At 34.2% G+C, this 12,897-nt stretch overlaps 1 protein-coding gene across 9 annotated transcripts; it reads right to left on the reverse strand.

The window, feature by feature from the left end:
* LOC124833529 (Tetratricopeptide repeat (TPR)-like superfamily protein) lies at positions 1-12,551 on the reverse strand. 9 transcript variants are annotated; one of them, XM_088109202.1, is made up of 6 exons: positions 12,052-12,550; positions 9,477-9,634; positions 6,507-8,974; positions 2,869-2,922; positions 2,663-2,759; positions 1-293 (listed from the first exon to the last, which is right to left on the reverse strand). In XM_088109202.1, the coding sequence occupies exons 3-6, from the start codon at positions 8,936-8,938 to the stop codon at positions 189-191; spliced, it is 2,688 nt and encodes an 895-aa protein (XP_087965328.1). In that variant the 5' UTR covers positions 8,939-8,974; positions 9,477-9,634; positions 12,052-12,550; the 3' UTR covers positions 1-188. The 9 variants fall into 9 exon arrangements, 8 of the variants coding, with proteins under 8 accessions (XP_087965328.1, XP_087965326.1, XP_087965325.1 ...); XM_088109200.1 differs by having other exon boundaries at positions 9,477-10,010; XM_088109199.1 differs by having other exon boundaries at positions 9,477-11,199.
* Between the last annotated feature and the right edge of the window lie 346 nt (positions 12,552-12,897).

Raw genomic sequence — 12,897 nt, forward strand, 5'->3', positions numbered from 1 at the left:
TGAACAATATGAACTTTCATCATTCTATAACTTTACAGTACAAATAAAAATGAACTGTTCAATCATACGAAAGAGAAAGAACAGAAACACAACCTAGTTAAACGTGTGAGAGGAATGAATTAACTACAAAATAGGTAACAGCACTTGAATTTTCAGTGTATTTTGATGAACTTGTACCTATTTCCATCTCAACATTCTCTGCATCGTCGAAGTTGCGAGATGAAGTTGAAGTTGCAAATAACATAAAGCAGTTCAGAAATGCTCTGAGAATAAACATTGCTTCCAACTTGGAACTGACAACCATCCGATATGAAATACACATGTTTAATATAATATTATATACTATGGATTCCTGTAGGATAGGATCTTATCCTATGTAATGATAAACATCAAATTGTCATTTTCACTCACATAAGATAAGAGTTAGAGTGGCAATTGATCTCTTTATTTTATCAACAAGTTTATAGTAATTAATATATTTCACACCTCTCATGAGATTTTCTTGCGTGTTGAAAGGAATCTCCTATCTTTTTTTTTTTCATTTTTATTTATAACCATCTAAAAATATATTTATACATAAATAAATTTTAACTTTACGTAATAATATTTTTAAAATGTTTTAATTATAATTGATATTTGAATACTTTTTATTTCATGCCAAAACAGTCTGAAAGAATATTAAAGAAATAAAAGGATTTAATATAGTTTATTTATTTATTTACTTTGCTCAATTTTATTTTATAAGTGAAAGTGAAAATAATGCCATGTTATAATTATAATAAGTGATAAAATCTCAATTGCTAAATTTAAAAAGCGAAACATATTATACATATTTTCAGTTTTTTTTTCAACTCTCCTTTAACTGCAAAAAATAATTTTATATATTAAATATATTTTATTTTCTTATTTGAACAAGAAAGTTGCTTCCTTCATCATCCTTAGTGCTCTCTACACCTACCTTCCCAATTTTTCTTTTATTTCAAAATTACCTTTCTTTACTTTTACTGTTTACCTTTTTAACACCTCCCCTCTCCCTTTCTTTCTCTCTTTCCAACCCCACGTCCCCCCCCCCTCTCCCCCACCCCCCACTTTCCCTTTCTTTGTCTCTTTCCCTTTCTCTCTCTTTCACTGCACCTTCACCCCACACCCCACCCCCACTCTCCCTTTATTTCTTTCTCACCCTTTCGTTATTTTCTCTGAAGCCTCACCTCCACTCTCCCTTTTCTCTCATTCTTGTTGAAGGAGTTGAAATATGCATCAAGGATGAAAGCATAGGACCCAAGGATTATTAAAATTTTATATAAGAATGCATTAATTGAATTACTGAGGATTTAAACACTAACGAAATCAATTGTATTGTATATACAGTGTGTTTGTAGTAAACAATATGAGTATTGAATTTGTGAATTAGTAGGTGTATGTTCCTTATATGGGATTAAGGATGACAATTTTACCCGCGGGTACGGATACTCGCAGATAAAATCCGCGACGGATAGTAACTATCCGCGGATATTTACTACCCGCGGATAACGGATAGCAGATATTTTAATACCCGCTTCTAAACGGGTCGGGTACGGGTAGTATACTACCAGTCCCGCGGGTATCCGTTACCCGCAAAAAATTAAAAAATAAATAATTTATATATTTTTTAATTAAATTTAATTAAAAATAAAATAAAATTATATTTTATTAGTTTAAATTTAATTAAAATTAAATTTTAATTTACATTATATATATATATATATATATATATATTTGTATTTTTATTTAAATTTTATTTTTAAAATGTATTAAATAATTTTTTTTATTTTTTGCGGGTACCCGTGGGTTTTAAAATACCCGCGGGTATTTTTTAAATGGGTACCCGACAGGTAACGGATACAATTTTATCCGGCGGGTCGGGTTGCAGGTAGGCACTACCTGTGCCCGACCCGTTGCCATCCTTATATGGGACCATGGATGTTAGATAAAGAAAAGACCTCGGTTTACGTATGCTTGTCAAGGGAAAAAATGTATGATTGTATGTAGTTAAGGAGAAGAGCATGGGTTTTTAACATCGATGTGGGGTGGGGTGGGGTGTGGAATGTTGGCGGAAATTAATTTTAGTAATTAAATATTACTAAAGGACAAAAGAGAAATGGAGAGGTGGAGGAAGTAGTATGTAGTGGTGTAGGGAACAACTATCTTCGAACAAAAGCAATCCAATGGACACATCTGAACCTTACCTTTATATCGCATTAACTAAAATATGGTATAATAGAATGACTTATATAGTTAAGGTTATAAGCCTCGCACAAGCAAATACTTATTGAAGTAATTGATATATATATATATATATATATATATATATATATATATATATATATATATATATATATATATATATATATATATCAGTGAAACACATATGTTATACAAATGTGTCATACTTTTATGATAAAAATAATAAAATTAATATTGTTATAATAACAAAATAAATATAAATAATTTTTATAATTTTATTATAAATAGTTTTTATTTGTTTTGTAAGTAATTTTTAATTATAATAATTACTTTTGTTTTAAAAAAATAGAATGGTGAAATAAAATGTCTGATTGCAAGTATTTATAAAATAATTACGCGAGGGGCAAGTGGGGGCACAGAGAAGTAAAGAACTGCTAACCTTGTGCGACGGCTGAGCTTTTATCTGAGGAAACTTAAATTCAGTGTAATTTGGATTCATGCACTTTATTTTTTTCTCTGGTAGGTGTTCCCAAGATCTACAATACACATAATTATACTCGTTAAAAACCAAAGCCCACAGGATGAAACGCTCAAGACAAAAACATATATTCAAGCAAAAAGGATAACGAACATGACAACTTTTACCTTAATGATATCAACCAACTGATCAACCCCACTCTCTCCAAACACATTGGACAACTGCCATTAAGTTCATTATATGTTACTTCATGCAGTATCTGAGTATCAAACAAAAAAAAAACAAGAGAACGTTTTGACATAAACAATTATCTATCAAAATACAATATACAAGTATGAATTGCAAATATCACCCAAAGAATTCTCACAGAACTTCATGGAAACTATTTTTTACAAAACAAATTGAAATTTCCTCTATGTATGAGATGAAGAGAATTAATGTAAATTCTCACATGTTCTAGAGATGACCTATTTGGGAAAAATAAACTGCACTGAACTATATTGATAAAAACTACACTAAAGTAAAAACTATCAAGAATTAATTTGCATGTGAACTAAAGTAAACTAAAAAATAGTTCAGACAAACTAAACTAAACTATATTTTACTCTATCAAATTACACTGCATTGAATTAAACTGTCCTAAATTACACTGAACTATAGTATAAACTGAATCGAATTGTTAACTGCACTAAATTTTAGAAAATACTCAATAGTTTTTGTTTTGGGAAAAAAATCTAAAACAGAAGCTGACAGCACAAAATAAGTTTCACTGTAAGTTCAAATCTGTCTCATGTCTTGGTAAATAAAACCATGAAGCAGTTTTATGAACACAAGGCCTAATAACATCATTCCTTATACGATAAACAACGTTCAGAAAGTGTAAACACAGAACAGAATACTTCAAAAATGAAGTCAGCAAGTTGAGTGACTCCACAATATTATCATTCCATAACATATGAAAGCCACGTATTCGGGCATTCAGGGTAAGACAGCAAAGCCAACAATTACCAAGCTTTCAACCCAGATAGAACCTATCTATGTTTCAGGCAGTAAGAATGATAATGCTCACAATTCACATATAAGTTGAAAACCCTGATTTACTTCACATCTTTAATTTATTGGAATGCTGCTCCAACACTTAAACCATATCGAGAACACAAGGCTTGAGGGATAATCTGTGATCAAACTCTTGGATGAGAAAGTAAAAAAGTGATACAAATGTATGTATACAACTAAATATATTAATAGTAAAGATAATTTTTCTATACCTCTGCAGTGATAGCCAACATGGTGGCTGACATTAATACTGAAATCCACTCAGGGAACATTTTCTCCATAAAAACAAAAACCCCCTTCAATAACAAAACTTTTGTTCAGTGGTGCCAAACCATAAGCATGATAAAATATGTATAACCAGGTATTGAATCTCAGTAGGGCATATATATTTAAAGTATGTTTGGATTTGGAATATGTTGGACTTCTTAAATCAAGAAGTTAAGAAAGCAAATAAATCACACCGAACAGAATGCACTTCTCTGAATATACTTCTCTTATTCAATGAACCAAGAATACAATTGTATAGCAATCACCCCCCAAGAAAGCCCGATCTCCCTCCACTGGACTAATGTTCCAGTCAACAACAAAATACCAATTTCCTCTTCGCCCCCTTTTCCACTAACTCCTTATTTATACTCCCCTTTCCCTCTAACTAACTTCTAACAGAAACTCCCTCCTAATTTTTAACAGACACTCTCTCCTTCCCGCCTTTATTTTTCCTCACATATACTTTTATTCCCCTATCAATACCCCCCTCCATCTCAGCAACCTTGTCCTCAAGGTTGAAATTCGGAAACTGTTGCTTGATGTACATCTCTTCTTCCTAGGTTGCTCCTTCCACTAATCCCGATTGCTCCACGTCCCGTGCCCTTTCCATCGCGGTTAACAGATAGCGCGGATCATAAGGTCTAACGAGATCCCTCAGTCCTTCTTGTAATCCAGCAAAGAAATACCCAAGAAGTTGTTCCTCCGTCACACCCGCCGCCTGAGCCACCATGACCTCGAATTCCTATACATATTCCTCCACCGCTCCTCTCTGTCGCACCGCCGCCAATTTTTCGTAGATCGTTCCCCGGTGTCTACCTCTAAACCTCCTTAATCGCCTCCGTCAATGTCACCCAGGTAGGATTCTTTACCTTCTTCCGCCAAAACGGAACCAATAATTCGCTCCCCCTTCCATACAAATGTACACCAGCTTCATCTTCTCCCTTTCTGTCACATTTTGTAATTCGAAGAATTTCTCCGCCCTAGCGATCCATCCCATCAGATCGATCCCTTCGAAAGTGGGTAATTCCACTCTCTTCATCCAACTCTTTTGAACGTCGCATTCTTAATCCGATTCTTCATTTGATTCATTCTCCTCCGTATCCCGACCTCCATTAACCGAATGACTGCCTTCAGAATTCCTCCCCCGGTTCCCTCTTCTCTTCTCCACCGATCGCAATTCACGTTTCGAGCCATTCCCCTCATCTCTGCTCGAATTTCCTCCAACGTCGCTTCCATGGCATCGAATCTTCCCTCCAATGCACTCACCCTGTTCTCCATCTCGTCTCCTTCGATCTGGATCCGGCAGGTCGGACCAATATTGTTGGATGTCTTAAATCAAGAAGTTAAGAAAGCAAATAAATCACACCGAACATAATGCACTTCTCTGAATATACTTCTCTTATTCAATGAACCAAGAATACAATTGTATAGCAATCACCCCCCCAAGGAAGCCCGATCTCCCTCCATTGGACTAATGTTCCAGTCAACAACAAAATACCAATTTCCTCTTCCCCCCCTTTTCCACTAACTCCTTATTTATACTCCCCTTTCCCTCTAACTAACTTCTAACAAAAACTCCCTCCTAATTTTTAACAGGCACTCTCTCCTTCCCGCCTTTATTTTTCCTCACATATAATTTTATTCCCCTATCAGAATAACACATGGATACACAGATAAAGTTCTGGTTTTCATTTAGTATTCTTTTCCTAACAAATTCTTAATGGATTTCTAGTATCCTTTAAAGGATAAATTTTGGATTGATACTAGAATTTCATGGTGATTAGCATGTCCTTTGCCACCTTTGTCGTTAGATAAAATGGTAATATAATTTGATACACAATGTCAAAGGTTCTCTTTGGTTTAACAATTATCAAAGTTAAAAAATATTTTTATAAACAATCTTAAAAGAGCTTTAAACAAGCATAAAATTGACTTAAGTTGTAAAAAAGTTCTCTCAAATGTATTTCATGTACGCTACACATGTGATGTATCAATGTTCAAGGACAATTTTGTTCCATTTAGGCAGTTACGATTAACATTTTTTTATTAGGGGAATGGACACAATAATGTTTGGTATCTAGGATATCTTATAGTTAGAGAAATTAAATTTCCTTAATTAAAACATATTTTGCTGATTGATACCCTGGTTTTAGGCGTAGGTAACTAGGTAGCAAGCCACAAACAGGTAAAAATAAATTAATTTTAGCAATGTGCCTCAATTATTGGCTTGATTTCTTACACATGCAATATTTAAAGAAACAAACTATCAGTGACCGAAGATACAGAGACAAGAAATTAGAAGGAAAATGTCTATATGTATTAAGTTCTTAATATTCTAGAACAAGGTTTATTTCTTCTTGTATATTTTCTCACTTCAAACATTTAAATAATAATGAGCTTACCCTCAATGAGCTTGAAACTGTCTAATATCAAATCATCTTTAAACTGAAGGACGAGTATTAAAAATAAAATGAAATCCTACCAGTAATCCCCACAAGAACATTTTCCTTCTCTAAAATGATGAAAACAATTGGAATCTCTCAAAACGATATGACGAGCGAAAATTCCTGATATATATTTCATAGCGGAATGACAATCTCCACAAACTCTGAGATTCTTAAATATCCGAATTGCTGCACCGGGTGGAGAAGCGAGTAATCCAAAAGCAACAGCCAATTTTTCACTGTGGTAAGCAAGACCAACCTCCATTCCCTCCCTATCCATGTCATGCAAAGAAAAATTCATATCTGGAACATAACCTGCTTCCTTAATTCTTACTATAATTTCATCAATCTTGGAATAAATCTCAGCTTCCCTTGGATGTCCTCTATCTTCTGAACTGAATGTATGCACTTTGCTGTTCATCTCTATCCAACTGCATCCAGGCTCTTTCACTATTCCTTTTGATTTCATCAACCTTCGTATTTTCGCAGCAGCATGCCATTTACGAGCTGCAGAATACATGTTAGACAACATAACATAAGGCATAGCATTCATGGGTTCCAACTGAAAAAGTTTTGTAGCTGCCCTCTCTCCCAATTCTAAGTTACCATGCACTCTACAAGCGGCAAGGAGTGCCTTCCATACAGTGGCATCAGGTTTCACTTCCATTTGATTTAGTATTTCTTTGGCCTCATCGAGCTTTCCTGACCGTCCAAAAAGATCAATCATGCAGGCATAATGTTCAGGGCCAGGTTCTATTCCGTAAATCTCTTTCATTTGCTGAAAATATGCACGTCCTTCATCCACAAGACCTGCATGACTACAAGCAAATAATAATCCTATAAACGTGATAAAATCTGGTTTCGTGCCACATGAAACCATAGCATCATAGAATCTTAAGGAATGTCTTCCTTTACCATTCTGTGCATAACCAACAATAAGAGCTGTCCAAGTAATTACATCCCGGACATGCATTGAAACAAAAATTGCATCAGCATCATCCAGGCAGCCACATTTTGCATACATGGTTACAAGAGAATTATCCACTGATAGTGATGATCTTAGACCTGACTTAATAAAGTCAGAATGCACTTGTTTACCAAATACTAGAAGAGTCAGTTCTGCACAGGCACTCAAAATACTTGCGACAATAACTTGATCAGGATTTACCCAAGCAATTCTCATGTCACGAAAAATCTTCAGGGATTCCTCATGGGAGCCATTTTGTGCATAACCTGTGACGAGGGCGGTCCAAGAGATGACATCTTTCTCAAGCATCTTTTCAAATACAGCATATGCACAATTCAACTCCCCAGTTTTGGCATACATATCAACAATAGCATTGCTAACAAGCTTATAGTTCCCAAATCCAGTTTTGATAACCAAACAGTGAACAGATTTTGCATCAATTGTACCTATTATGCAACAATTCAGAACAGATGGAAATGTATAGTCATCAATCTTCATATTTCTTGCATGCATTTTTTTAAACAAGAGAAGAGCTTCCTCCTCAAACCCATGTCTTACACACCCAACTATCATAGAGTTCCATGAAACAACATCATCGTCCATATTTTCTAATACCCTTTTTGCACTAGTTAAATGTCCACATTTTGCATACATGTCGACCAATGCACTCTGAACATATACATTGCACCCAAAACCATTCCGCACAATACAACCATGTATCTGTTCTCCAAAACAAAGAGCTGAAACTGCAGAACATGCTGTCAATATGCTAGGAAATGTAAACTGATTAGACTCAACCCCTTCTGCATGCATATAACAAAAAAACTCAATTGCCTTAAGGCCATCGCCATTTTGAGCATAACCAGTAACCATGGTAGTCCACAGGACATGATTTCCCTTGTCAAAGGCCAAACCCTTGAAGAGAATCTCAGCTTCCGAAACATGCCTGCACTTTGCATACATGTCAACAAGGCCAGTGACAACATACACATTGGACTCAAATCCATTCTTCACCACATACCCATGAATCATTTTTCCATTTTGGATCAAACACAATGCAGAACACACCCTCAGGATACTTCCTAAAGTGTATTGACTTGGTTTTTGTCCCTCCAACCTCATCGACCTAAACAAACCAAAAGCCTCATCTTTACACCCAAATCTACAATACCCCGATATGAGGGAGGACCAAGTGATAGAACTTCTGCTTGAAAACCCATTCAACAATTCTCTTGCTTCAACCAATCTTCCCGCATTAACATAACCAGCTATCATGGTGTTCCATGAATACTCATCCCTTTTAGTCATTTTATCAAACATTTTTCGGGCAACATCAATTCGACCAGATTTTGACAACCCATTTAGAAGCTGATTGGAATGAAGTATAGATTGATAGGAATTGGTAATGCTGTGGACAAAACTAAGAAAAAACATACTCCTAAATGGGTGACATGAGTTGTAAGAAAAGGCCGCAAATTTTGAGTCCAACTTGAGCATAACCATTTGTTGCACTCTTCTTTCATCAGTTTCCTGCGCCTGCTAGAGATTAGCAGAAGAAGATATCTTTTATGTCTACCTTTTCAATATCATTTAGATTTTACAAAATCAGGACTCGTCTTTTATTTATTTTCGTTCATGCATACATACATGAAAGCATGTGATTTATTTTAGTCAAAGATAGGTCAAACATGGGAACATTAGGAATCTAGCGACATTATTTTTCTGAAATTACAAGACTGAGTAGTTTTAAATTTTTAAAGATAAATGGATATATATATATATATATATATATATATATATATATATGATTACAAGAATTATCTTACAAATATTTAAACTTTTAAAAGAACATAAATCTCGTATTTCATGAATTTCAACAAAAAGAAAAATATAAAATTTTTATGTCTATTGGTATCTTTATTCCGATAAAAAATATTATGCACTTATATGATAAGTATGATGAGAACAAATCACAACATCAAATTAGGACAAGCTAATTTTAATACACTCAAGTCAAAAAAATAAGATTACTAAAAGTTACCTGGGTTTTGCCAAAATTAATACAAAATCAATATCAGGGTTAAGTGCTGCAACAGCTAGTGCAAGGCATTCTCCTAAATACTCTCCAGGATCTATATGGGCCTGTTTCGTGACGTTGATATTCCAACCTAAGTGTTATCTCAAATATTTTCACAAGGTCTGCAAGAGGGAAACATAACAAATAATAAATTATGCTTTCATATATCATTGAAAGATTACATAAATTTTCAAAAAATGTAAGGAAATAATATGAGAACCTATTTTTGAATACAATAAACATGCTCCTAAACATTTTAAGAAAGTAGAGGCAAAACAACAAAATAAATTAATTGGTGAGAAAGAGTATAATATGAACTTGAAATAGTATAACTAGGTATAGGGGAAAGAAGTACCTGGGAAGGGTGTTTGGTCTGCTACTGGGATATGCAAGCACCACATATCAAACATCCTTCATTCGAGAAAAAAGAACAAAAATAGCATTTCCAAGAAGATACCTTTTTGTTGTAGTGGATATATTAAATATAAATCTTATAATCTGTGAGAAAGATTTAAGAATTTAATTGAGATAGGAAGTATAATTTAATTGAGATTTAAGAATTTAATTGAAGTATATGAAAAAAGTAAGTATAAATTTCATTGTCCAGTTGTATAAATTAATTCAAATCATGTGAATATTTTGAACTTACAAATTACATTCATTTACATGATTTAAGTTACTAAGTATCTATTAATTTCTTCAACTATTATTTTAACTATCTTGTAGGTTGATAACTTCAAAAAGGGAGGCAAATTAGACTTGGTTTTGATTTATTGAGGAGAAGGAAGAAGAGAAAATGACTGAAGAAGGAAGAAGAAATCGGGTAGTGATATGTGAAAAAAAAAATGTGAAATTTCTAGTGCAACCCAACACCTTCTTACTATTATATTCTATAAGGCTTGTTCTTCCTGTACACCATTATTATTGTTAGGAAGTGGACTTTTAAGTCTAACTCAACCCCACAAAATTGGCTTGTAAGGTAAGGTTTGTACCCACTTATATACTATAAATTGGTTTTATCTCTAGTCAATATGGAACTTCCAACACACTCCCCTTCATGCCGAAGTATATACACCTCGAGTGTGAGACTAAACATTAATGGATGGTCCGATAGTGGCCCAATAGCGGGTGGAACAATATGTCCACACAAATCTCGTTAGGATAGATTCTAGCATTGCTCTAATACCAACTTGATATTGAAACTGTAAAATAATTCTAGATGACTTGAAAGATCCCTCTCACTCTCATCCTATATATAAGAAACTTCTGATACAAAAGTACATGGAAGATTACAGGTCTGTCCCTATACACCTAGGTGCAGACCTAGGTACTACTACTATAGATACTAGACACACTACCCTTAAATAGGCTTAATGATGATACATAGGATAATTATTCTAACAATTATTAACTGCACCCTCAAATTAACAATAAAAAAAAAACTAAAATATCTTTTCTCACTATCCCATACCATTGTTGCAGCGTTGGTCATTGCAGGTTGCACGACATTAACTGGTAATTTGACTAAGGGCAGTGGCACAGCTTAGTGGTTTGTGATGGGCCCTAAGACCCCCGTCACATCCGTTCCAAGTCTCATTTCACTCATATACTTCTTGTGTACTTGTAACATGCATGAGTTGGCTTTTTGTTAGGCATAGATATTTTGTCATAAAGTGTCGAGGTACACCTTGTGAAAAATAAGAAGTTAAAATTATGATAGAAAATACATTATTATAACTTAATACTATAATGTTTAAAGTAACAGAACATCCTTTCAACGAAGCAAATGCTTTTAGGCTAACGACAAAGTTTCTATGTGGCGTGGCAAGAAATGATGGAAGCAAACTCAAAAATTTTGAAGGAAATTGCAATCATTTGAACCCACAAAATAGATTGAAACAGACATTTCATAATTAAGGACCACATGGTAGCCAACCGGGGCAGGTGACATCGAGACCACAGTCCACAATCCATTGTTCCCATGCGGCTCTTAGTTGCTAAAGTAGCTGTCTCATCTACTTTGCTGCTTTACTCATAATCCTTTCCAAATTCCAAAAGAAAGTTTCTAATGTTAATACCTTCTTTGTACGGTTCAGCATGTGTTATTTGCCCAGTTTTTTTAATTGTCAGCTCTAGTAGATTTTAGATCAGTAGTAAAGTTGGTATACTATGTATCTATCCATTGTATTTCATCTCATAGACAATAATACTGGCTGAAATTGAAGATCGATCTTTATAGTACACTAACAAAACGTCTATAAGCTAAAATAAAGTTAAAATGTTATTCTGCAAAATAAAGTGCTGCGACTTATATGAGCTATTTCGGAAATTAGCAAACCTCAATTAAACTGGTCAAACTCACTTACGTTCTACCTTCCGAGTCAACTCAGAACCAAACTTGATTTTGATGTAAACTCGGTGGGCTAGAATCATTGAACTCGCTCAAACTCGCGATTTTGCAACCGCGAGAGGTTGAAGAAAAGATTTTTTAAAACCCAAACCAACAGTGGTTTGGTGTGGTAGAGTGAAGAAAACTCACTGGTTCGGGGAGTAGGGTTCCACCCTTGTTCTTCTGCTGCCCCGCACTGGCCTTCCTTTGAACCGCTCGCCGTCGAGTCACAGACCGTCACCCTCGGTCATCGTTGCGCGCCCTCGTCGTCGTCGCCTGCAGCAGGTTGGGTGGAGGAAGGGAGACCGACCACTCCTCCGGTACTGTTTTGCTTCGTGTAAGGGTGAGTGGGATTTTAATTTATTTTTACCTTCATACTTGACATGTGAGAATTGAAAATATAAATAACATCACCATATATGATCCATTTCACTAAGGGAATCGATTCCATCACATGTAATTTTTAATGGTTGAAGGTGAAGCGGATGGAATTGATTCTATCAAAGTGTACATAACCCATTACACATGAGATAGTGTAACAGATTCCAACATGTCCGAAATTTACTCCATAAGCGATTCCTTACACTGGATAACCCATTTCACCTTCACTTGTAATTGATTCTTTGCATTGTGTAACCTATTCCACCATGGTTTTTAATGGATTTCATGAGTATCCTAAAAAAATATAGTGTATTTTTTTTAATTTATTATTTCAAATAATTTTTACCAAAAAATATGTTATTGTTAAATATATTTTATATTACTATTTTCATTAAGAATTTAATAATCTTCATTTTCTATCTATTAAATATATATATATATATATATATATATATATATATATATATATCATATTAGTTAAATCCTTCCCAAACTTTTATTAATAAAAATTAGTCTCTAAAATAGATTAAAAGTGATTAAAAAAATAGTTTCTAATTATACGGTAGAAAGAAACTAAAAAAGTTGCCTTTAAATAAATAAATAATTGTTAGGATT

Source organism: Vigna umbellata, chromosome 3 (assembly GCF_029865625.1).
Source record: "Vigna umbellata cultivar VRB3 chromosome 3, Vumbellata_1.0, whole genome shotgun sequence".
Lineage (NCBI taxonomy): Eukaryota > Viridiplantae > Streptophyta > Magnoliopsida > Fabales > Fabaceae > Vigna > Vigna umbellata.

Coding starts and splice junctions, on each gene's coding strand:
- LOC124833529 (XM_088109203.1), bottom strand. CDS start 8,938: ATGGTTATGCTCAAGTTGGACTCAAAATTTGCGGCCTTTTCTTACAAC. Junction 2,923..6,506: donor TGTTCTTGTGGGGATTACTG/GTAGGATTTCAT, acceptor ACTTAATGGCAG/TTGTCCAATGTGTTTGGAGA. Junction 287..2,662: donor AAGCTCAGCCGTCGCACAAG/GTTAGCAGTTCT, acceptor GTCAGTTCCAAG/TTGGAAGCAATGTTTATTCT.